Below are 25731 nucleotides of genomic sequence, written 5' to 3'. Positions count from 1 at the left end.
GAAGAGCCCAATTTATGTTGTGTCCAGGGCCAGGCAATAAAGATGTCTGTAAAGTTGTGTCATAACTGTGCTCCAAATGTGTTAAGGCTGAACTGTAAATCCCCAAATAATATTATATTTATACTGTTATTAACTTATATTTATTCTCAAGAATTTTGCCCATATTAATGAATGTCCTAATTATAGTAGCATATTTTAGAAAGTATTTCAACCAATAATCACCCCACTGTTGACAACGTCAGCCTGACTCTAAAAGGATGATATGAGAGTCTCACCTTCTCCAGCACTAATGTGTCTCTATCACCAGAACCCCAGGGAACCCCATCTTTTACGTCCTTTGCTGGCTCCACTATTCAGACCGTGTTGGTTGACCTGAAATGTGAGAATCAGCCCTTTGTGATGTCACAAAGTTATAATCCTGAGGCAGCCTTGTTTTTATCAGCAGGCATAAATATGGAAGGTCCAACAATGCACCAGTGTCAGTAGCAGGAAGCTAAGACTGAGGATTGATCCAGGAGGCTGTAAACAGAGGGGTAAACATCAGATAATAAGACCTTATTATCACTACATTGGCATCGCTCAAGGCTTCTCTGGTGCTGACACAGTGTGGGACCTTTAAGCTTCCCCTGAACACAATGAGAAACAGATTCTTTGGGAATAATAATTTGGCGCAAAAAATGTTCTCTTGTCTTTTGAAAGTAAAGATAGATATTTACAACGTATACATGTATGTCTGACCATGGGTAAGAAAAACTGTACAGAGGGGTGGGTTTTGTTTAAGTGTGTGTGGGGTGGGGTGGAGTGGGGTGGTTGCTTTGTAAAATCAAATATGACATCAAAATGTATTATACTGTAAATCAGTATGCATGTCATGTCGTCCTTTTGGTTTTCCGTGTGTCTAAAGGACAGGGAAGTCCTTTAGACTCTTTCTCTGTGGTGCCACAGCCTTGGTTTTAAGTGTAGGTATGTATGTATATGTGTGTACTACTCTCACATATTTGACAATGCAGTTTATACACTGCAGAGGCCATTTTCCTTCTCCCCCTCCCCAGTTTCTACCAGCTATTAATCAAATCGGCGCGCAGGAGAGGGCATTTTCATAAATATGCAAATACAAGGTCACATCATCATCATCATCATCGTCTTCATCGTAATCTTCATTGTCGTCTGCTGGCGTCGACGTGGACGGCTCGAAATGAACAAGCCGCTCCGTTATAAAAGCGTGCTTAACCCACCCACTGGCGCACCATCCTGTAACGTACACTACACACACCCCACCACCGAGTTTCACACTGACACTCGGCTGCATCGACACACCCCTCGCACCCCTTCACCACCTGTTGCCGCCGTCGGCTCATCCACTTTCGTGTTTTGTTTTGTCTTTTCCAGAAACTTGCTTTTTGAGATTTGTTTCTACTGGATCATGTTTTTACCTTTCAGACTGAGTAGAGATTTGACAAATAAATAAATAAATTAATTGATGAATTAATAATTAAAGAGGAAAAATACTGATGTGTGTTCCAAAACCTCTGGCATGCTGCTTAGAACAGGAGAACAAAAACAGCAATAGTCACCAACTGAATGGGTATTTAAAAAAATGCAAATAACAAGTTTAATCAGTTAATATAAAATATAGAAATTATATATATATATATATATATATATATATATATATATATATATATATATATATATATATATATACATACATATATATATATATATATATATATATATATATATATATATACATACATACATATATATATATATATATATATATATATATATACATATATATATATATATATATATATATATACATCTATATATGTTTATGCAATAAAATATTGTTTTCTATATGAACTTCATCTGCGTGTAATTTGTGAGAGACTTGATCCTCGGTTCAAGAAAAATAATGAATAATTGTCACCAGCAATATATGAGGGGAATGGGAATCCTTGGTCTTTTACTTTGACACTTTGTTGTTGTTGTGTCATTTTAAATACCAACACCAGAAACAGAACAGTGACACATTTCAGTGCAGCGCCGTTCAGAAAAAAAGTTTCAGTCCCTTCTAGAAAGTCACTGTAAAATCATGTTGGTCTTATTGTAGGACACTCATTAAGATCGTGTGAATGTACATGAAACTGAGGCAAAAGAAAATCTGTCAGTTGTTCAAATGATGGCATTGAAATTTGGTCATAGGACAATTTTCAAAATATCTGCGACCGACATCTCGTGTTGTTGTCGCAGGAAGTCAGTGGTCTGTTCCACCGTAAATATTACTTTACAACCATTCATAATGCATCCTTCTGTAATATCTGCCAAAATATGCATAACAGTACAGATAAATTATGGATGGCCCGATCCTCCTCAATCATTAGCAGTCAGAACGGACTCGATCGTGACCTCACCATCCTGAGGTAAAATTTCTCTTTCTTTCATCAGTTTGACCCAGTTTATGCATCTGTGCATTTTTTTTACCTATTTTACAGATTATTTCCTGCTAATTTCTTAAATCAAGTAAAGCCATAAAGCCATTCATCACTGCTTACCGAAATGAAAGTTTAACAAAATAATCCAACCAATACCAAGCAACTAAGTTACTACCTTTCTGAGCAGTTGTCAAATCATCTGCTCCAACTAAGCCAGAGCGAGTACCGCGTTGGTCCAAAACTTCAACCAACACATGTTCAGCTGCCACTTTGACTTCCCATTATGGTGGTTATAACCCTACCACTATAAACATGGCAAGTACCTCTTAAGCAATGACTTCAACGGAGGGTCAGCTAAATTCCAAAAGAGAACTTTGAAGGAGTCTCCAAACCCTCTGCAAACAGTCTTTGACTGATTTATCTGAGCTGTGCGGGAAACACCATCTTTACCGCGCTTGTCAAAGCTTTCAGGCAAGGTCGAAAAGAGTGTGTAAAGGTTCAAACACACAGTGCCGAAACACCCACGGTGAGTCCTCCAATCCTCCGAGCAGTCTGGGATACATAGGGTTAGGGTTAGGGTTAGGGTTAGGGCTTGCTGGTGAAAGCTGTGAGAGTCAGAGTTTTTTTGTTTTGTTTTTTTACCTTTAAACAGACTGCTATTTTGTTTTTGTTTTAGAAAATCTGGAAATGAGGGAGTTCAGTCTCAAACTGTGTCTGCATGGAAAAAGCTCAAGCTGATATGATGTAAAATTATTTCATTTTACTGCAATCCCAAATGATTTTTTTTTTTTTAATCACATTGTACTGTGAGTGTCTCCCTAAAAACTGGAGATATTTCTTTTTGCGTTGCACAAGCTGTGCACAAAAATGTGTTTGTTAGTTTGCTGAAATGTCAAAGCTGCTGTCAACTGGCATCACCCTCAAATTTTTGTCCGGGGTCTAACTCTGTGTGAAAAGGCCACCGTTTGGTATTTAGAAGGGAGAGGAAAGAAAATCACATTTTCTGTTGAGGCTGTTTGAAGAATTCCTGCCTGGCGTCTGCGCTCTCACGTTTGACGGATGTCTGGTCAGCGGAGGTCACTGCTCGTGTCAACTAGAAAAGTCCCCAGTCATGATTCTGACAGGCAGCACCTGGTTCGAGGAACTGACGGCCCCCTGCAAGGCGCCTCACGTCGCAGGTGGTGCTCGCTGTCTTTTGAATGCCGTCGACTTTTCGACTAGTGAGAGATTGCTGCATGTTATTTCCAGTCACACACACACGGCGGAGGAAAATCTCAGCTCGGAAGCGCCTGCGACGTCACGAGCAGATTGAAGCCGTTATTGAAACCATGGCAACCTTTGAGCAAAGGATTCTATTTTTATTCAACCCCGACAACGTTGTCGTCTCCCGCGCTCATTTAGGAAGGACGTGTTGCTCCATCCGTCCGTCTTCTGCCACCGTTTCTCCCGCACTCAGGGGTGACAGCAGCCAATCCCAACAGTCTAAGGTTGGTGGTGTGCGGGGGAGGGGCACCTGAGTTAATATTGTCAGATGTTGTGCTGAGGCAGTCATTTGTTTTATTTAAAAGCCTGCTGCTGCTCCTTGTTGTGGTAGGAATAAAAGTAAATAAAGAGTCGCCACACCGGTGCTGTCTGCATAAAAAACAACACTTTAATACGAGGTATTCATCGCCGCGTGCCCGTTTGCACACCTTAGGAACCTCAGTAACAAAGAGGTGATCTGAAAGCCAACCGTCAGGACAGTGTGATTGAAATAAACAAAACAACACTTCACTCTCTCCCCAGCAGACCCATTAAAACACACAACCCCGCACAGCAGAGGGGTTCATTCGCAGTAACACTGTTCGTCCGTATTGTGGTTCAACGATTCAATAAAAATGACACAGTTTCTATTCTGAAACTTTGAAAAGTCCTCATGATGTAAACGCCTGAAGGCTCCTTCCAGAAGAAAAAAGGCACGAGTGTAACAAAGGTTGATTTTTTTTCTTCTTCTTCGCTTAATTCAGGACTTGAACGCACCACTCTGCAAGAGTTGGGGGGTGGGGGGGGGCCTGCCGTGCCTTCTGTGTTGCAGTGGCTATTTAACAATAAGCAGCTGCACAGGAGGACGAGTCAGTCTTTAAAACAGCATTTCATGATATAACAAGAAGTCCTGCAGGTGATGTCAAGGTAAAAACTCGTAACACTGTTTGATGTACAGCAGCTGCTTCTCTCTGAGGACTCGAGTAGCCTTTTTTTTTTTCCTGCAACACTAACACTGAAAGGGAAGTAGCCGACAACAAGCCGCTGTTCCTGGACTTGGGACAAACTTTGCCGCCGCCGACTCACCGAAAAGATTGAAAAAGGTTAAAGGGAGTGACGGGTACGACGGGTGGGAGGTGGCGGGGCGGAGGCTCAGGCTGCTGGTGCAGGTGTCGTTGGGAAAGTGGCCGCCGGCCGACGGACAGAAAGACTGGAAGTGACAGAAGCAGAGGGCAGAGCGATCCCCGGTCAGAACTCGGTGTGCATGTGGCCGTAGGCTCGGCCGCCCGCCGGGCTCTCGCTGGGCTTCAGGAAAACGCCCTCCATGGTCTTCCACAGGCTGTGCTGGCTGGGCCCCGACATGGCGTGCACCTCCATCTGGCCGTGGATGGGCCGCCCGTACTGCTCCCCGGTCACCGACAGCAGCGCTTCGGTGGCCCGGTGCCGGAAGCGCACGGCCTCCTGGCGCCTCCACGCCGAGCCGCTGCACAGCACCGTCCACTCGTCCAGGTGGTCGCCTTCGCCTTCGTCGCCAAACGCGCTCACCTCCTGCGGGCCAGCGGGGGAAAGGCAGGTAAGGACAGACAGAAGCCATGCAGGAGTGAACTTTGGAAAGAATTTGATTGTCACATAAAAAATGACGACAGAAGACGCAGCGGCGCAGTGGTTTGCACTGCAACCCCACAGCAAGAAGGTAGTGGGTTTGATTCCGGGCCTGGGGCATTTCTGTGTGGAGATTGCATGTCTGCGGGGGTTCTCTGTGGCTTCCTCCCGGAAGGTGAGGTGAACGGCAAACTGTGTGAGTGTGAATGGTTGTTGGTCTTTGTTTGTCTCCATGTGGCCCTGCGATCAACTGGCCACTTATCCTGGGTGTCACCCTGCCTTGGTCCTATGATAGGCTCCAGCAGTGGGTATTGAAAATGGATGGATGGATAAAAGGACGCTCGCAGGTCCTGGTCCCATGTTTCCAAAGCCAGGTGACAAAGTAAACAACAAAGCGTGTTTAGCGTCGTCAAACACAGGCCAACGTGCACGTTACACCATTGATGTGCGTTATTTACTGGACCTAAAATCTTCTGTTATTACCACTGTATACCGACTAAGGAACGCTTATGTAATAAATCAACGCCTTTTGGGGAAAGGCTATTAGTTTGGTAGTCGCATGTCATCCTGCACTTTTAACAGCGAGTTGAGGTGATTTTTTTTTTGATTTTTTTTGGGGGGGATGGGGGGGGGTTGCTGGACAGAGGCTGTTTTCCCACTGTGTGAAATGTCAAAGGCGCTGTCAGCTCTACTCCACGTCAAACATGCAACCTGGCTTTTTACTCCCTTTACACGTTTGGAGAGAGGGAAACGCACAGGACACAGAGTTCTAGTTCTAGGATGCCTTTGGCAGGGTGGCAGCAAATCATCCAAAGATGCTGCCACACCCCTGTGTACTCGGTTTTTCTTTCTTTCTTTCTTTCTTTCTTTCTTTCTAACACCACACACCTGGTTTGAGGAAAGCGGGGAGGCGAAGTAGTGGCTGTGGAGGTTCCGGCCTGTGTTGACGTGGGTGAGGCGGATGGTTTGGCCGCACAGGACAGGCGTACCGCGGTGGCACAGGGCATCGCTGCTGCCCCGCACACTCCAGTAGCTGTTGCTGTCTTCGACCGCGGTCACCCCGGTCACTGACTGCTGTCCGCTGCCTGCGTCAACAACAAACATGTAGAAACAGCGACAAGAGACGTGGTGTTGCACGAGAGAGTGACAAAGAAAAACAAGCAGTTTAAATTCGTCCGTTCGTTTTTACAGCTTTGGCTGACGCAGGACAACCAGAGTTCGTGTGTGTGTGTGTGTGTGTGTGTGTGTGTGTGTGTGTGTGTGTGTGTGTGTGTGTGTGTACGTGTGTGCGTGTGTTAACGAGAGCAAACTCACCGGAGCCATAGCGTACGTCGTGCGAGTGCAGTCTCACGTTATGCTGTATATTTAACAATTTAATGACAGATCCGCACGTCACAAAGCTCAGCTCCGACGCGGCTGACGGCCCGAACAAGCAGGACAGCAATAAGAGAAGCGCCGGCAGACTGTGTGGAAAACTATCGCAGCTTAGGGTACCCATTACAAACCCGAGCGGCTGCCGGTGCCTCGCTCTAACATATTTCGCTACGTCATTGAAATGGAACCGCGTCCCAGCGACATGCTGGGACACAGCGCCTCTAGCGGCACGGAATTGGAACTGTGTGTATTCTGATACGCTTTATGCTTATTTTGATTTGCTTTGTTGTTGTTTTTCGATTTTCCCTGTGTTAACGGACACATTAAATTTAAGGATTTTTATTTAAGCCATACGTGTGTAAACATGAGATGTTTAGTGGTATTTTAGACGTTGCGTTAGATGCACGATCTAAACAATCCAAGAGGGGGCGCTACCTCTTTCCTAAAACACCTGGAAGTTCCCTCACTGCACCCCGGAATTGTCTTCACGCCGCTCACTCACGGCCATCTTCACAAGTCTTACAACCCCGAAACACAACACACAACACAACTACGCTGCCGTTATTTTTTTAAGGATCACACAGCCGCGCTCCGACACGTAAGTATTATCTCACCGCAAGCCTTCGCATTCATTAGCCCCTGCTTGATCCGTCTCAGATTGGATAAAACGGAATACTTGCATGTCGTTGTCGTTTTAACTAGTTAGTCTAACGCAGACGGATGCTAACAGTTAGCTTACTAGCGTATTCGGGCTTTGAAGTTGCTACTAACGGCCTGGAACATTGTTTTCAAAGCAGAATTGTCCTCTGTTTTTCTTACGTTACAGACGTAAGACTACAGTGTTGTGGCGATGATGTTAAACTGAGCAACGCAGAGACGAAATGCATGCTAACAGTTCGCTAACCGACTAGCATCCCCGAGGAAAATTAGCCGCGCTGGTGGTCGCTGCTTTACTGTGCTGGTAACATAAGACGGAGTTATCGATTCAAAACCGTATCCTTTACGTGGATTTTTACCACAGATCGTTTGTTAGCTTTGTGTGAAATATGATAACGGACCCGATGGCTGCACATAACTGACTGAAATGTGTCTTATTTCCTTTTTGTGTGTGGGTGCGCATTGCGACAACGTTGCGATAGCAACACAAAATAACGATTCGATTATGTATTTTTTTTTTAAATATGCATTGCTAGTTATATGTCGTTTTATTCCCAGATATTACATTCGACACACTTGATTGTCGAGCAACGTTTGAGTCATGTGCGTCTAAACATGCGTCTGTAATGACTATTACTAGTACTTGGCTTAATTTTTTTCCCAGCAATATCACCTGTTAACACCGAGCAGTGTTGGGAAAATACAACAGGCCGTTTAGAGCGACGATTGAAAATACATTACAGCTGTGATAGAAGGACTGAGTTATTTGTAATTGCGCATGCTTATGTTTTGTATTTCTAACAGCAGTTTGCTTTTCTCTCCAGCAACAGCAGACATGTCCGACTTCATCGAGAGCGAGGCAGAGGAGTCGGAGGAGGAGTTCGCGGAGAAAGACCTCAAACCTAAAAAGACTCAAAGATTCATGGAGGAAGATGGTGAGATACCGCTTGCTCAAGTCAAGACGTAGCGATCAGGAGATGGTTGGAATGTGGTTCAAAGACCCGTCACCTTTTTCTGACAGATGAAGAGGAAGAAGAAAATACAGAGGACCAGGATGAGCAAGGAAACCTCCGTGGACTAATAGACGATGGGGATGAGGAGGAGGAAGAAGCAGAAGAGGAGGCAGACAGTGATAAGAGCGCCAGTGGAGCAAAGAGCGACTCAGACGATGAAGTGAGGCATCGACGGAAAAAACGCAGTAAGTGCATCTGTTTTACCCTGTCAGTCAATTGTTGCTGTCTAGTCAATTATTATTATTATTATTATTATTATTATTATTATTATTATTATTATTATCATTATTATTATTATTATTATCATTTTATTATTGGGGGGGAAAAAAACAATAGGATGAATGGAAATGTCTCTCAGAGCTGGGGTGTAGACGGCTGGACTTTGTTATTTGAAAACATTTGCCCTTTGGAACCAAGAGGTTTGTTCAGGTCGTGTATGAACCTCAGTATGGAGCACCTTAGAGAACAATGTTCTCGTCAACCAGCCAGTTGTTTTGTTATATTGATGGTCTGAAACCCATTTGTGAGTTGTTTTTTGGTGTTTACATCATGGGGGCCGTTGGGCTCACCAGGATGTGATCTAGGGTTAAGTCGTCTGGGGACAGAGTAAATGGCTGAGATCTGGTATTCAGACATCCACTCTTCAGTCTCCTTCATATCCAAGGCGTGAATATTATGGCCTTCATTAGATTACCTTTTCCTATTGATGCAGGTTCAGAACAGTGTTCTTTGCTACCCTGTGGAAATTAATTTAGCTTTGGTTCCCTAAAGCATCCGAATTGACCCATCGGTGTTTCAGAACTGTAATAACCGAGCACAATGCTTACCGATGACAACAATCCTCACCACTGCAATTTCCTGTTTGGTTTTAGTAACACCTTTTCCTTTTCCAGGTTACGATGATTACCTTGATGAAGACGATCTTGACCTCATTGAGGAAAATTTGGGCGTGAAAGTGAAAAGGAGGGTAAGAATATCATTGAAGTCCCCTTTGTAGGATTGACAAATGGCTTTTGGCATTCAGGTGTGGCTCATTTGCCCCCCTCTTTTGTTTTGCAGAAGAAAAAATATGACCGTGTGAAAACCCTTGACGATGACGAGGAGGACGATGATGAGAAAGACCTGATCGCAGACGAGATCTTTCACGGTGATGCAGAGGGGGAGCTGGAGGAGGGCGAGGCCGTCGACGAGCCCCTTCGTCATGGAGACGATGATGAGGAGGGAGATGAAGAGGAATCAGGTAACCTCAAGGAGTCCAGATGTGAAGAGCCAAGAGTTAATAGAGAAATGTCGACCTGTGACACCATGGATTTGGAACGACTGTGTTGAACTCATCAAAAAGAATGTTAAACTTTCATCACAGATATAGATGATTTCATCGTGGACGATGATGGCCGACCCCTCACCAATAAGAGGGGTAAGAAGTTCTCAGGATACACAGACGCGTAAGTGTTCTATATGAAATACAACAAATATTTATTCTTGATTTAGTTTTCCTTTTTAATGTAAAATAATCTTTGTTAACTCTTCTACTTTAAATTGTCATGTCTGCGCAGAGCCCTGCAGGAAGCCCAGGAAATTTTCGGCGGGGACTTTGACTTTGCTGACTTTGAAACGGACGCTTATGACCAGGGCGAGGAGGAGGAGGAAGATCAGGATGAAGAGAGCTGGGACCGACCCAAGAAACAGACAAAGAGGAGGCAGGGGAGGAAGAGCATTTTTGAAATATACGAGCCCAGTGAGCTGGAGAGCAGTCACATGACCGACCAAGACAATGAGATCCGCTCTACAGACATGCCCGAGAGGTTCCAGGTGTGTTGACCACTGTGCACCAGTCAAGAACAGGCCAGCCTCAGTTTTCACTGGAACCCTGCACAAGCCATCTGGTGTTGTGTTTGGATGATAATAGATCAAAGCTTAAAGTGTTCACATTATTCTTTTCATTAGTCTTGATGCACTGCTACAATCTTAAGCAGACAGAAATTCTGAATTGACTTTTTAAATGGTTTATAATAATCTTATTTGTCTTCCAGTTACGAGCCATTCCTGTGAAGCCTGCTGAGGACGACGAGCTGGAAGAGGAAGCAGAGTGGATCTTCAGACACGGCTTCTCCACGCTCACAATCTCCATGCAGGTGAAAAGTGAAAACTGCCCCTGATGATCCACTATTAGAACAGCCCCTTAGAACTATTAGTTAGATTTCTCTTTTTTGCCACTGCAATGCTGTGTTTAATTTGTCATGTTTTCCTGTGTGTCTGCGAAATAGGAGAGTACTGATTATCTGGACAGAGGCACAACCACAAACTTCAGCAGGAAAGGTCCCAGCACCATCGCCAAAATCAAAGAGGCTCTCAACTTCATGAGGAATCAACATTTTGAGGTACACTGACGCAGTGAATTTAAACGTTTCTCATTTTATCTCCAGCGTTGCATTTTTATGAACGATGTGTCATTGTTTTACTGAATCTGTCACGCGTTTGTCTTTCCAGGTTCCCTTCATAGCTTTTTACAGGAAAGAATATGTTGAGCCTGAGCTCAACATAAACGACCTGTGGAAGGTGTGGCAGTGGGACGAAAAGGTAGATAAAAAGAGATAAATAAATCACTGGCAAAGCAATAACAATGAAACATTGTTTTCGGGCACTTTTATCTTCTTTTGTCTCACTGACATAAAAATTCTCATCCTCTGTCCACCAGTGGACCCAGCTGAAGACCCGCAAGCAGAATCTTACACGTCTGTTCCAGAAGATGCAAGCGTACCAGTTTGAGCAGATCTCAGCCGACCCTGACAAACCTCTGGCCGACGGAATCCGTCCCCTGGACACCTCTGACATGGAGAGGTATGGTGACAACAACCCAGGTTCAAGAGAAACTGGCCCGCTTTCTTCCTATTTTTCCCCTGTGCCTAGGAATTAATTTATTGTGATTTGTTGCTCCTCCTAAATCTAATAAAGTTTTTTTTTTTTACAATTTATTTTCCAGGCTGAAAGACGTGCAGACCATTGAAGAGCTGGGTGATGTGTACAATCACTTCTTGCTGTACTACGGCCGAGACATCCCCAAAATGCAGAACGCTGCCAAGTCCAGCAAGAAAAGGCTGAAGAAGATCAAGGAGGTGTCAGAGGACGGCAAGTGCCCGACCGAGCCGCTTCTTCAGATCAGAGACGGACAGATGTGCCCATTTTCCCCTACATGTGTGACTGATTTTGATTGGCTCCCTTCCAGGTGAAGAAGAGGAGATCGAGGTAGAGCAAGAGGAAGAACAGAAGGGACCTGACCTGAAGCTGGCTTCTCGCAGGGACATGTACAGCATCTGTCAGAGTGTCGGATTAGGTCAGTCCAGTTCTGCACAGCTCTCTCTCTAAATGCCCAGACATCCGTGGCCTGACTTCATCTTCACTGGTTTCCCCCTCACTGTAGACGGCCTGGCCAAAAAGTTTGGCTTGACCCCAGAGCAGTTTGGAGAAAATCTGAGGGACAGCTACCAGCGTCACGAGACGGAGCAGTTCCCCGCCGAGCCCGTCGAGCTGGCCAAGGACTACGTTTGCAGCCAGTTCTCCACCCCTGAAGCCGTGCTGGAAGGAACCAGGTACATGGTGGCCATGCAGATCGCCCGGGAGCCTCTGGTCAGACACGTTCTCCGGCAGACCTTCCAGGAACGAGCTAAGATCAACACCAAACCCACGAAGAAGGGGAAAAAGGTAAAAACCCGCTGAATGAAGTTCCCCGTCATCTGAGGACGTTCTCTCAGACTGAACCTGTCTCCATGTCTTCTTGCTCCCTACAGGAAGTGGACGAAGCTCATTTTGGCTACTCCTTCAAGTACCTAAAAAATAAGCCCGTTAAAGAGCTGAACGGGGAACAGTTCCTGAAAATGTGCCTGGCAGAGGACGAGGGGCTTCTGGTCATTGACGTCTGCATCGATCTGATAGGGGTCAAAGGGTAAATAAAAAAACGCCGACAGTTTTCATCACAATAAAGAGCGTTTGAGTCGAGTAGAGCTGCACAGTTTTAAATGTTAAGTGGTGATTATATACAGACAAACAGTTGTGACTGTCGAGTGTCTCCTCTAATTTAAGTAGATAAAGCAAATCTTAAATAAGTCAGCTTGTCTGACTGTGTTTCTCTTCTCAGACGCCGTGTTCGCGCTCAGTGCTTTTGCACAGACGCTCGGCACACACTCGGTCTGATGTGACTAACTTTTCTGCTATTTATAGCAACTGCAGGGAAGCCTAGCTCGGATGTTGGGAGGGTTGAGAAGTGGGATAGGTCCCCTGGGTTTAGCGTCTTGAAATTTTAAGCTGCCGCCTATACTTTTTTTTTTAAATCCACATCCTTGTAAGGAGCAAGAAAAGCCTTTGAATTCTGATGATATTAATGCTCTCCTCTGTGTGTGTCGACGTCACGTCTCTCCTCAGATATGCCGGGGATCAGACGTACTTTGATGAAATCAAACAGTTCTACTACAGGGATGAGTTCAGTCACCAGGTGCAGGAGTGGAACCGGCAGCGAACTCTGGCCATCGAGAGAGCCCTCACTCAGTTCCTGTACCCTCAGATGGCCAAGGAGCTCAAGAGTAAACTCATCAGCGAGGCCAAGGAGAGCATCGTCAGGGTAAACTGACCAGCCTTTTGTTTGTTTTTGTTTTTTTTGTCGTGTTAAGTTATATTGCAACATAACTTGTGATTTTTCTTGTGTGAGACTTAAAGATTATCAGCATTTTTCTTCCTTTAGTCCTGCTGTCGCAGGTTGTACAACTGGCTCAAAGTGGCTCCATACAGGCCGGATCAGCTGGTGGAAGAAGATGACGATTTGATGGATGAGAGTCAAGGCAAAGGCATCCGGGTGCTGGGTGTGGGTTTTGCCCCGAGCAGGTTTGTGACCCACGTCGTGATGTTTCGAGTCCAAAACACCAAGTCTTAGTTCACCCTGACGCCACCGTGTTGTTTACTCACTTTCACCGCCGGTCCCTCAGAGACACGCCCGTCTTCTCTGCGCTCATCAACGGAGAGGGGGAGGTGGTGGACTTCTTGCGGCTGCCCTACTTCACCAAGAGGAGGAATGCCTTCCGGGAGGACGAAAGAGAGAAGAAGGTACAAACGCGACAACAGCAGCAGTTGCGTGTGAACCCGAGCGGCGGTCACTCACAAATGTTTCCACTCAGGCCCATGACGTTGAAACCCTCAAGCGTTTTCTGACCAGTAAGAAACCTCACGTTGTGGCTGTTGCTGGGGAGAACAGGTAAAAAAAAAAAAAAAGAGAGAGCGAGAACTTGACCATTTTATTCACAATGCAGGAATATCAAAGCGTGGTTTGACGTTTTAATCTACTCCAAATCTGCGCAGAGACGCCCAGATGATCATGGAGGACATCAAGAGGGCCATCAGCGAGCTGGAGCAGGAGTCCTCGCTGCCTGCCATCGGAGTGGAGCTGGTAGACAATGAGCTGGCCACGCTCTACATGAACAGCAAGAAGTCCGAGGTAAAATCAAACAGCCCCTGCTGTGCACGTTCACAGACAAGCCTGAGCTGTTACTGCAGTTTCCAAATGTGGCTCATTCCCCCCCCGCCCACCAACCCTCTGCTTTCTTCTCTGCGCAGGCTGATTTCAGGGATTATCCTCCGCTGCTGCGACAGGCTGTGTCCATAGCCAGGAAGATCCAGGACCCGCTGATGGAGTACGCTCAGGTCTGCAGCTCAGACGAGGACATCCTCTGCCTCAAGCTGCACCCTCTACAGGTGAGATTGGGAAGTTTTCTTTGTCTTTCTTAACTAATAACCAGGGATGGGCATTTGACTGGTGGGCCACAATGGGTTCTAAAATTTGCTTTCATGTCAGTTGAAAATGAACAAAAGCATTGCAACAAATCTGTGTCTTTGAAGCCCCACCGTATTTAGCTCTTTATTGAAATGACTCTTAAAACACTGAAAAAATGGATGAAATACAGATATTGTATGAATTACTTACTATTATTGTAATTTCTTGAGGTTTGGCGGGCCGGATTAAAAAGCTTAACGGTCCCTAGTTTTGCCTATGCCTGGTCTGAACACATGTGAAGCTATGAACTAAAGCAAACACAAGGCGCCTAATGTGGCTTTTCTTGCTTTGCCTCTCAGGAACACGTGGTGAAGGAGGACCTGCTGTCGGCCCTGTACTGTGAATTCATCAACCGCGTCAACGAGGTGGGCGTGGACGTGAACAAGGCCATCGCCCACCCTCACACCCAAAGCCTGGTGCAGTACGTCTGCGGTCTGGGCCCGAGGAAGGGCTCCCACCTGCTCAAGGTACACCACGGTCACTTCTGTAAGTGCAGCCCTCCGCCTCCCTCCACCTTTCCATTAACCTCCTGATGTCTGCGCAGATTCTCAAGCAGAACAACACGCGGCTAGAAAACAGAACCCAGTTGGTCACCATGTGTCACATGGGGCCCAAGGTTTTCATCAACTGCGCCGGGTTCATCAAGATTGACACGGCGTCGCTCGGTGACAGGTCAGTCCCCCCTCCCCCATTAGGTTCATTAGGTCTTCTAATACAGATATTTCTACATCTTATTGTTTCTAAGAGTGCGTATGATAGGTCCGCTACGCTGTTAGTATCCTGAAGACAGTCAGATTTCTTTGAACATTTCTACATGGTGATTGAAAAAAAATCCTCTTTTTGCTGTCAGCACCGATTCCTACATCGAGGTTCTGGACGGATCCCGTGTCCACCCCGAGACGTACGAGTGGGCTCGCAAGATGGCCGTGGACGCCCTGGAGTACGATGAGTCGGCAGAGGACGCCAACCCGGCCGGAGCGCTGGAGGAGATCCTGGAGAATCCAGAGCGCCTGAAAGATCTCGACCTGGACGCCTTTGCTGAAGAGCTGGAGAGACAGGTCTGTGTGTGCGTGTGTGTCCGTGCGTGCGTGCATGGACTCTGACAATGCATGTAGTACAGCTTGAGAATGACGGCTCATATGAAAAGATCAATTCTGTTCTTGTAGAGTTAAAATAAAAAATGTTTTTTTCCACAGGGTTACGGCAACAAAGGAATCACGCTGTACGACATCCGTGCTGAGTTGAGCTGCAGGTACAAAGACCTTCGAGTTCCCTACAGAGTTCCAAACACGGAGGAGGTCTTCAACCTGCTCACTAAGGAAACCCCGGAGACCTTTTATATCGGTAACAGAAACTGCCTCAAACAAGCGGATGTGTCCTTTAAAGTCAGCCTCAGTCATCATCATCATCATCATCATGGTCTTCATGCCTCTTTGCTCTGCAGGAAAGCTCATCACCAGCGTCGTGACTGGCATCGCTCACCGGCGGCCTCAGGGAGAAAGTTACGACCAGGCCATCCGCAACGACGCCACGGGCCTGTGGCAGTGTCCCTTCTGCCAGCAGGACAACTTCCCTGAGCTCAGCGAGGTAATGGAGAAAACATCAGCTTCAAGTTTAAAAGAAACCTGTTTAAAATAAATAAATAAAACAGTCAGATGATCATCTCTTTTTTTCTTCTTCTTCCTCTTCCTCTTCTTCTTCTTCTTCTTCTTCTTCTTCTTCTTCTTCGCTCTAGGTGTGGAATCACTTTGACAGCGGGTCGTGTCCGGGCCAGGCCATCGGTGTGCGCTCCAGGCTGGATAACGGCGTCCAGGGATTCATTCCCACCAAGTTTCTAAGTGACAAAGTGGTCAAGCATCCCGAGGAGAGGGTCAAGGTGAGACGCTGCCCAGTTCTGTTCCGACCCGGCTCGTTGTGCCTGGCGCTGACCTCCGCCTCTCCTCCCTCAGGTGGGCATGACGGTCCATTGCCGCATCATGAAAATCGACATCGAGAAGTTCAGCGTCGACCTCACGTGCCGCACGTCGGATCTAATGGACAAGGCCAACGAGTGGAAGCTCCCCAAGGACAGCTACTACGACTTTGACACGGAGTCGGAAGATCAGAAAACGGAGGAGGAGCTCAAAAAGAAACAGCAGCGAACGCGTCAGTATCACAGTGTTATGAGTCAAGATGCTCTTTCTTTCCTTCATGTTCAAACAAAGCCAACTGACCTCACGGTGTCGCCTCGCCTCCTCCAGCATACATCAAGCGTGTGATCGCCCACCCAAACTTCCACAACATCAGCTTCAACCAGGCAGAGAAGATGATGGAGACCCTGGACCAGGGAGACCTGATCATCAGGCCCAGCAGCAAGGGAGAGAACCACCTCACTGTCACCTGGAAGGTAAAACAACAAGGAGCAATTAAGGACAAAATTGAGAAAAATGTCATAAAATTTCTATTTTAAGAACTATGCAGCATATTGTGACTGAAGGACTTGTGTGTGTGTGTGTGTGTGTGTGCAGGTGGCTGATGGGATCTACCAGCACGTGGACGTGAGGGAGGAGGGCAAGGAGAACGCCTTCAGCCTGGGACACACGCTGTGGATCAATAATGAAGTAGGACGTCCTCTCCTCCCACTGTGTTCGCCACTCTGGTGATTGAGCGCGGCCGCTGATACATCGAGATGTAATCCTGCCGCTTTGTCCTGCAGGAGTTTGAGGATCTGGACGAAATCACCGCTCGCTACATTCAGCCGATGGCCTCGTTCGCCCGGGACCTGCTGGGACACAAGTATTTCCAGGAGTGCACCGGAGGGACTAAAGAGGTAGGAAGTCATGCATTGATTTCTTTTTCCTAATGGCGCTGTTTGTCTGTGTGGTCATGTGGGGGCAACGCTTAATGCCTGGTGCCGCCTTGCGCCTCGTTCCAGAAAATGGAGGAGTTACTAGTTCGGACAAAGAGGGAGAAGCCGACTTTCATTCCGTACTTTATCTCAGCCTGCAAAGAGCTGCCGGGGAAGTTCCTCCTGGGCTACCAGCCTCGTGGAAAACCACGGTGAGCAGAAGCCTTTTGTTTGCGCTCCTTCAGTTATCAAATCCTGACTGGTGCGGCAATCAAACCGTGTCTGTAAAGTGTAAACACAACTGTTTTCTTCTTCTTGTCCTCCTCCTCAGAGTGGAGTATGTGACCATTACGCCAGACGGCTTCCGCTACCGCGCGCAGATTTTCCCCTCGGTGAACGGACTATTCCGGTGGTTTAAGGACCATTACCAGGAGCCTGTGCCAGGTACGGAAACACCAAGTCTGTCTCTGTTCCTGTCTCATCAGTTGGGATGTGGTGTCCATTACCGTCTCACCACCATCTTCTCCTTCTCAGGCGTCACACCCAGCAACAGCAGCCGAACACGAACGCCGGCCTCCCTCAACGCCACCCCGGCCAACATCAACATTGCAGGTGGGTCCAGTTCTGCACCAGACTCGGACTTTCTTTTTCTTCCCCTCGTTAACGACGTCGTCTCGCCCTGCGTCTCCACGTGCAGACTTGACGCGGGTGGTCAACGCGCTGCCTCGCAACATGACCTCCCAGATGTTCAACGCCATCAACGCGGTCACGGGTCAAAACCAGAACGCCAACACCACCCCGGCGCAGTGGGGTTCCAGTCAGTACGGCTACAGCGGGAGCACCGGGGGAGGGGGCAGCTCGTCGGCCTATCACGTGAGTCCGATTGGTCCGAGCCAAGCGAACGCGCTTTGGTGCAAATCGGGGGTTCAGACCAGGTTCCAGTGTGACGGTGCTGAGCAGAGTGTCTCTCTCTCGCCCCCTGCAGGTGTTTGCGACGCCGCAGCAGCCCATGGCCACGCCCATGATGACCCCCAGCTACTCCTACACCACCCCCAGCCAGCAGGCGCTGGGCACGCCGCAGTACCCCGGCTCCACGCCGCAGTCCTCGCACTCTCACGCAGCGCACGGCAGCCACGCGCACGGCAGCCACGCCTCCCACCACGCCGGCCACCACGCCGGCCACTCCTCTGGCACGCCGTCCTCCTCCACCTCATCCAGGGGGCGGACGCCACAGCAGCAGCAGCAGCCGCAGCAGCAGCAGCAGCCAAAGTAAGTGAACTGGCAAACAAGAGAAAATACATGGAAATAATAGAAAACGATTGCGCTTGTATTGATATTAAATCAGTTTGTAGTTTTATTTGTGTTTGGTGAACAGACCTCGGCGGACGTCTGCCCCTAGATGGCGCTAAAAGACTCTTTTTATAAGACTTTGAGCTGCACCAACTCAATGTTTAACCCCGCCTCCTCCTTCCTCCCCTGCCTCCTCCTCCTCTTCCTCCTTCCTTCCCTGCCTCCTGTTCTTCCTTCTCCTCCTTTTCCTCCTCTTTCTCCCTTGCCTCCCCCTTCCCACCTCCTCTTTCCTTCACCACCACCTCCTTCCTTCCCTGCCTCGTACTTCTCCTCTTGCTCCTCCTCCTCCTACACTTCCTTCCTTGCCTCCTCCTCTACATCCTTCCCTTCCTTCTCCTCCTCCCCCTCTGTCGTCTCCCTCCATAGGCCCAGCGGCAGCAGCTCCACAGCGGTGGACTGGGGCAAGATGGCGGAGCAGTGGCTGAAGGAGAAGGAGGCGGAGGGGAGGAAGAAGGCTCAGAGGATGACGCCGCGGCCGTCGCCCAGCCCCATGATCGAGAGCACGCCCATGTCCATCGCCGGAGACGCCACGCCGCTGCTGGATGAAATGGACCGATAGGGCATGGAGGGGGGCGTCTGACACCCCCCCACACACACACACACACCCTCGTCCCACCTCCACCCTCTTCCCTCTGCTGCGACCTACCAGCCAGGTCTCCCAACTGAAGCAGTGAGCAGCTCGGCTCTCCAGAGGTTCTCATCACCTCGTGGTCCATCAGAGCTTCACTGTCCCGCCCACCTCCATCCCTCCAGCCGACACCTGAGGCTGGATAGTATTTTGTATAGTCAGAATAACACTGTATATCATGCACAAAGGCAGTACGTCACCAACAACGGCAACAAACTTGAATGAAATATCAGACAGCAGAGTCACACAGGAAATGGACCTACAGAGACCTGACACCTCTGTTATTTTATTTTTGAAGTTTGTTTTATTTTTTTGATCCAGGCAAATCTTCTTTTTTTTTTCTTTGTCAGAGCAGCACGGTTCACGCCTCTGCACCCCACCTCCCCGCTCTTCGTGTGTGGTGGATTTTTTTTTTTTTTTGGTGAGCTGTGGCCAAAAAGAGAAAAAAAGAAGAAGAAAAAAACAGACCAGAGAACGTTTTGTCAAGCCAGTCAGAAAGTTTGATTTCTGTGGAATATAAATAAAGACTGTTTCTCTTTTTTTCCTGTTTGAACGTCAAGCCTCCGCTCGTTACGTCGGTCAATGCAAAGACACAGGGGAAGAAAAAAAAAATGCATCGGCTGCGATTAACCAAACAGTGTCCATCAATTGCTGTATTATAAGGGTCTGCTCGGGTTTCTGTTGATAAGCTCCAGCTTGCTGTCCTGTCTGATTTGACCCAGTCGGGGTTCTCTTCTTCTCCTTTGCTTTTCTTCGAGGCAGCGCAAAAGTTCACAGCCTCATTGTGTTTTTAAAGCTCTTATAAAAAAAAAAAAACATTTTAGCGATGGAAGCTAAAGCACCCTGCCACCTCACAGCATCCGTGGCAGCGGCACTGACATCTATTTAAAGACATATATTTTACTTTGACCCAATATTGGTTCTCTTTTTGTCTTTGCAGCAGTGGGTCTTTCTCTCTGCTCACTGGTTGTGCATGGCAGGATGTGATTGGCTCACATGGTGCAAACAGTATGAACGACTACACGGTGTTTACAGTGTTTCGCAGGTAAAATAATCATGCAAAGATGTGTCTGTGTGTACATATTCCCCTGACTGTTTACAAATAGCAACTGCACGCCGCTGTTTCAGTAGTAAACCTTCATCGAGTCGCTCGCTGTCCACTCCGCATCCCTCGTAAACCCCCCCCCCCTTTTTATTTGCTATGACTATTTCAAGGGGAGCAATGATGCCTCCACTGCAGTACGAACGAGTGCCGCGGGTGTTGAATGGCGTGATGCTATTTGCCCTGTGTAAAATGATGCCGCCGATTAGAGAAAAAAAATGGTTTCCGAAGCCAGATGAGGGTGTGTCATCTCTGTGGGGGGGTGAAGCTGGAGCTCTCCTGACTGCTGGATTGAAGAGGAGGAGGTGTGATGTTTCTGGCAGTGCTGCTGATGAGCTTTTCTACCTGTGATCCCTTTAATAAAAGTGTTCCTATTGTACATCCAAGACTTGTTTGTGCTGATTTAAAGGCCCAGTGTGCAACACTTCCACATATCTGATGGGGGGATGGTGGATATACACAGGAACATCTCAAGTTGGTTAAAAAATAGATTTCATATACTTGTAATAAGTATTTGTATTTACACATGTACAATTGGTCCTGCAGTCAAAGGGTGACCTTATTGTTCGCTTGTTGCAAAACCTAATTTTGAAGTACAATTTCACAAGACGAAGGTGTGTGGATGCCCTAAATTGATTTATCATTAATCTCGCAATTTCTACTTTATTCGTGAAATTTCGTCTTTTTTGATGTCGACTTTATTTCACGAATTTTCAACATGAAAACCTAAATAAAAATCTCTTTCCTGTAATATTTTTGTTCTCTTTTTGTGGCCCTAATCGATTTTCCTCAGTCACATCTTCTTGCAGAAGAGCTCATGTAACCCACTGATTTTAATTTATTCTTTGATTAATGACTGAACAAGGCAATCTACAGACATCAGGCTCCACGTGGTACATTTACAGGTGTTCCATTTGTTTGCCACATATCTGTGAAGGTTCTCAGTCATCCTGATCATCTTGAAGTAGAAGGGTTAAGCTAAGTTAACTGGACTTGTTTTTGCAATCTCGAAGACGTTTCGCCGCTCATCCGAAAGCCTTCTTCAGAACCAACTTAACCTTTCTATTTCATTTGTTTGCAATATGCTTTCTTACCACTAGTCGTCTCTAAGGACCCCGATGAGGCTCCTTTTAACGCACCTGTTGATGGGGGGGAGGGGGGGAGGTATTCATCGGTCTGCAGTATACTTTCTGGCCACCAGATGGTACTAATTCTTACTTTTGGGTATGCCGTCTGAGCCACCCGAGCGCGCAGCCCATACGTCACAGTGTGCCGGGGCCGGGGTCCTGCCCTAAGGTCTGCATGTGACGTCTTGGGAACGAGACCGTGTTGGCCTGTTAGTCTTCCTGATTCCTGATTATTGCCGGTAGGAAGCTGATTATCCGGCTGACGGAAAGCACAGCACTTCTCCACAGCATTTCAACAGCGCTGCGGTCATCGAAATTTATTTACAATCTACAATTTCAAAGTCGGACAGGTCGTACTGAGTTCGAGGGCACGACGCTGCTTCTCACGTGGACGAAATGTAAATCAACGTTTGCGTCAGAAGCCACTTCCTGTTTGTCGCACGGCTGGAGCCGCTGGGACAATGTCTTCATTTTCCAGGAGGTCACGGGGAAGCCTGATGTCAGACCAGAGACATGCGTTGTTGTAGCCACGGCGGAGGTCATGGGAGTCGGCGTACGCATCGCATTAGCGCTTCAGGCCACATGACGCTGAGCGCAAATACACAACCCCCACCCACCCAAAAAAAGACAAACAAAAGAAACACCACACATTCGGTTTTGGCAATGACTTTTTTTTTGTAACTAATGTGACAAATATGCTGTTTTTTTTCCTGCGTCAATCAGTGGCACAAATCTTGACTTGTTGCAGTCCAACATGCCTGAGAGGAAAGTCACTGGTCACTCCGCTGGTTGACAGCCACAGCTCAACAACCTCCATCACGACTCCCTGCCTCCTTCCTCTCAGGCCGTTTGCAGGACACCACAAATACAACATCACCCCACTGATACTGCATCGCTTTTTCGTATTTTTTTCGGATTCAGTTGTGTGTTCACGATGGCCACGCTGAGCAGGCACCGCTGTATGTGAGTCTCTGGGGTTTTTAGCGCTGTTGTCTCCTCTGCGCTGTGCGGCTGATCGGTGGGCGGAGCTCGCTCAGGCTCGTGCGTGCCCCCCTTCTGATGTCATCAGCAGCAGTTGGACTTCTTGGCCGCGGGCTTGCGGCTCAAGTCAGTGTTGTCGGTGAGTCCTTCGTGAAAAGAGCAAGAATTTTGTGATTGGAAAATGTAGGATATCGGAGACACCCTAAAATAACACTGGCCTCAGTGACACTGGCCTCACCAGCATCATGGAAGCAAAGACCGTTCTTGTTACTTATTGGTGAAATGGTGGATAAAGCATAAAACACTGATTCAGCCTCGTCAGGTGAGCAGTCGGACTCACTGATGATGTCGCTGACGTCCCGGGAGCCGCCCTTCTCCAGCTCCGACAGCACGTTGGCCTCGAAGGTGAGAGACGCCACGCGGAAGAAAAAATCTTTGACGCCGTCGCCTGGAACAGTGGTTGGACAATTTACACAACTCACATTTTTTTTTTTTTTTTTTTTATCTTTTAAAAGAAAAGTGCACGAAACATTGTGGTCGGGGTCGACGCCCACCTGACTTGGCTGACACGGCCCAGTACTCTGCTTTGATTTCCTCAGACAGCCTGATGGCTTCCTGCTCCACCTGGGACAGCTGCTCTGGAGTCTGAGCCCGGGCACGCGCACACACGTACACACACACACACACACACACACACACACGTACACACACACACACACACACACACACACACACACACACACACACACACACACACACACGCACACATGCACACAAGTGGGTAACAGCTCAACTTTCCAGAGTTAAAGTTGAATTATTATTATTTTCAAATGAACATATAAACTGATCAAATCCACCAACACTGAGGTCCTTCTTGGTGCCGACGAGAAACAGCAAAACACTGGACGGGTCGTTTTCCTTCATGGCGTCCTCCAACCACTGCCTACACGCACGCATGCAAAGCAACACAAACACACCACATCAGAGTGTTTCAGTGACGGACCGACTGCATCAGGGTGAGTCTGTGGCCTTACCTGGCGTGTGCCAGGGAGCCGATGCTGCTCAGGTCGAACACCACGACGATGGCTGCCAGAGAGGAAGGAGATGAGGGCGGCGTTTAACGTGTCGTCCACGTGGTCACCTGACAGTCACATGATTGGTGTTCAGACTCACCCTGCGCTCCTCTGTAGTAGGTGGAGGCGATGCATTTGAAGCGCTCCTGGCCTGCTGTGTCCCACCTGGAAGCAGATCGTGTGGTCACTTTGGTGAGCAAGGTGTTACTTTCCAGGTTCATCCATCATGGAATCGCTTTGTAACGCCGGTTTAGCAACAAGGTGTGCGACATCTCATCTCTCCGTGCGGTGCTAAATCCAGCGTGCTTAGATGCTGTGATGAAGGTTTACATGTACGTCAGCCTGGGTGCATACCGTGAAGCCTTTTAGGACATTTAAGAATTGAATTAAGTGTAAACACGCGCTGCTCTGAGCGCTGAACACTAACTTGATGAATGCAAACCATTTAATTCAAGACTCGCTGACGAGAGTCACGGCAGCATTGAGGAACTCCGAAGCGACTCTGCTGCTGCAGCTCCTTAAACATGAGCTCGCCATATGATTTTCTTCATATTCATTGTTCAAACGACGCTGGATGGGCAGAAAGAGCCAGCGAGTGACTCTGTTGGAGGCGGTTTGGAGGTTTGCACAGCGGCGTCGTACTCACAGCTGTAGACTGAAGGGAACGCCGAGCACCTCGAAACGCTCCATTTCGAAATCCACCCCGATTGTGGCTTTGTAGTTCTTGTCAAACACGCCCTTCCGGAACCTCGGCGGGAGAAGAGAGCACAAATTCACTCATTCGTTCAAGACTCACTGGTTTAAGACAAGAGTCATTTTTGGGCAAAAACTTAGGTAAATCGCCCAAATGATCTGAATGTTTTTGTTCTCACCTGCTGATCAGACATGTTTTCCCCACTGCAACATCTCCCACCACGATGACCTTTGCGATGTTAAAACTGGTGGGTTGGGGCGATGGGAATAACATAAATTAAAATTTGAACCTGGATCTGTGTTCGATGCCATTTTACTTAAAAAACAAACAAAAAAAAACAAACATAAAAACCAGTGAAATCTTTCAACATGCAACTTCTTTTCAATTCTCTGGCATCTTTCAGCACAAGGTTTCATTTCAAGCAGCTCAACCCTCTCCAAGGGTAATTATGTGTTTACTGTTCTTGAGAGAGTTGGCGCAGGCTTCAGCTGAACTCTGTATTAAACTCATTTGATCGGATTAAGAAATTCTCCTTCAGAAATAAGAAATGAAACGTAACAAGACTCAATTGGATCGTGTGACTCCAGATATTGGTCATGAGTCTCATTACGGGGGGCAGCTGTCCCTGCAACGGCTGAGGTTTTACTGAAGTTTTACTATTTTCCCCTTGGTGGCCGCCGACAGAAAATAAACGGAATGCAATGAAATTACTCTTGTGTTTTCTCTTATGCTTTTTTTGTATACTGAGGCTGCCTGAGGGGAGGAAGGCGTTTCGGCAGGAGTGTGAGATGTGTGTGTCTCTATAGGAAACCTTACCTTACTGCGCTGGCCTTCTGCACCTGGCACACAGCCTTCACCTGTGGGTGGAAGCTGTCCTTGGTGTGCAGTGCTGCATTTGGACTGAAACACTGTGAAGAAACATAGTTTAGCAAGGGTAGAATGTACATGAGACATTGGGGACTTTTCATGGTCAGAAATAAAATTGTCATGAGTCTAATATGCACCCCCCCCCCCCCCCCCCCCCTCTCTCTCACTCCCTCTCTCTCTCACTGTGTGTCAACGACAGAGAAACTTACCTTTGGTAGCTGAGATATGATACGATCCTTTTTCACAGGTGGCAACATGATGCTGCACACCTTCAGTCACACATAGACATAAAACACTGACGTCACTGTATAGAAAGAGATGGAAGGGAAATTTTAACCTGTTCTTAACGAACAAACAAACTTCAATCTGTTCTGGATGTAAAAGCTACGCACAGTAAGGTGCGACAACCTTTGACACTGCAAAATGACAATCAAGCGAATTAAGAAAGGGGGATTATCATTATCAGTCTAGATGGAAAATGTGAGTGAGGTAAACAATCAGTTACGAAACATACAAGGTATTAAAACTGAATGGAGTTAAAAAGGTTCAACCAAATATGCGAATTTTACCTGCTGCCACGGCTGGAGGGTCAAATAATGATGATATTGTAAAATTATAATAAGAAATAGATAAATAAGTTATAAGTGTGATGTTATATCCAAAGTGAGCAGCAGAAGCAGCCGGAGGAAAATGACGCACCGAGCGGGGAGAGCCCGCAGGACATTCCGCTAATGAAGCGCCGTCATCGACTTCTTATTAAATCTTTTCGGCCGCAAGGCTGTAAAAGAGCGCCACCCTGCGGTCGGAGACGATCTGTGTATCTTCTTGAAACTACAATAATGTTGCACCCCATGGCAGCAGGTGGCGCCAGAGTCCCTTCACATCCCGTTTGCGTCGCGCCGTAAAACACGAGGGGGCACATGACGTCATATTCATGC

The 25731-nt window shown here is 47.3% G+C and overlaps 3 protein-coding genes across 5 annotated transcripts; 1 reads left to right on the top strand and 2 right to left on the bottom strand.

The window, feature by feature from the left end:
- Window positions 1–4763: 4763 nt before the first annotated feature.
- On the bottom strand, window positions 4764–7393 carry sdf2 (stromal cell-derived factor 2). Of its 2 annotated transcripts, none has more exons than XM_076031794.1 (3): window positions 7271–7393; window positions 6171–6367; window positions 4764–5228 (listed from the first exon to the last, which is right to left on the bottom strand). In XM_076031794.1, the coding sequence occupies exons 1-3, from the start codon at window positions 7287–7289 to the stop codon at window positions 4929–4931; spliced, it is 516 nt and encodes a 171-aa protein (XP_075887909.1). In that variant the 5' UTR covers window positions 7290–7393; the 3' UTR covers window positions 4764–4928. The 2 variants fall into 2 exon arrangements, with proteins under 2 accessions (XP_075887909.1, XP_075887908.1); XM_076031793.1 differs by lacking the exon at window positions 7271–7393 and adding an exon at window positions 6597–6869.
- supt6h (SPT6 homolog, histone chaperone and transcription elongation factor) lies at window positions 7089–20430 on the top strand. The gene is made up of 37 exons (XM_076031795.1): window positions 7089–7254; window positions 8138–8248; window positions 8335–8511; window positions 9220–9293; window positions 9386–9566; window positions 9690–9771; window positions 9883–10138; window positions 10360–10461; window positions 10594–10707; window positions 10817–10906; window positions 11025–11167; window positions 11310–11455; window positions 11553–11660; window positions 11748–12028; window positions 12115–12269; window positions 12746–12941; window positions 13062–13201; window positions 13303–13420; window positions 13492–13568; window positions 13673–13808; window positions 13928–14065; window positions 14444–14611; window positions 14689–14816; window positions 14995–15202; window positions 15341–15488; window positions 15589–15731; window positions 15880–16020; window positions 16094–16289; window positions 16385–16530; window positions 16652–16744; window positions 16840–16953; window positions 17059–17183; window positions 17303–17415; window positions 17506–17583; window positions 17669–17844; window positions 17957–18240; window positions 18688–20430. The coding sequence occupies exons 2-37, from the start codon at window positions 8149–8151 to the stop codon at window positions 18878–18880; spliced, it is 5268 nt and encodes a 1755-aa protein (XP_075887910.1). The 5' UTR covers window positions 7089–7254; window positions 8138–8148; the 3' UTR covers window positions 18881–20430.
- A 1398-nt stretch (window positions 20431–21828) lies between these two features.
- On the bottom strand, window positions 21829–25648 carry LOC142891606 (ras-related protein Rab-34-like). 2 transcript variants are annotated; one of them, XM_076031264.1, is made up of 11 exons: window positions 25363–25648; window positions 25003–25062; window positions 24743–24834; window positions 24105–24170; window positions 23879–23980; window positions 23333–23397; window positions 23194–23245; window positions 23021–23102; window positions 22714–22804; window positions 22500–22607; window positions 21829–22305 (listed from the first exon to the last, which is right to left on the bottom strand). In XM_076031264.1, exons 2-11 carry the CDS (start codon window positions 25048–25050, stop codon window positions 22244–22246), a joined length of 768 nt encoding a protein of 255 aa, XP_075887379.1. In that variant the 5' UTR covers window positions 25051–25062; window positions 25363–25648; the 3' UTR covers window positions 21829–22243. The 2 variants fall into 2 exon arrangements, with proteins under 2 accessions (XP_075887379.1, XP_075887378.1); XM_076031263.1 differs by having other exon boundaries at window positions 25003–25097; window positions 25363–25647.
- Between the last annotated feature and the right edge of the window lie 83 nt (window positions 25649–25731).

The sequence above is a fragment of the Nelusetta ayraudi genome, unplaced genomic scaffold (assembly GCF_046127955.1).
Source record: "Nelusetta ayraudi isolate G7.1 ecotype Tasmania unplaced genomic scaffold, CSIRO-AGI_Nayr_v1 ptg000033l, whole genome shotgun sequence".
Taxonomy (NCBI): Eukaryota; Metazoa; Chordata; class Actinopteri; order Tetraodontiformes; family Monacanthidae; genus Nelusetta; species Nelusetta ayraudi.
This window is presented reverse-complemented; position numbering and strand designations above follow the sequence as displayed.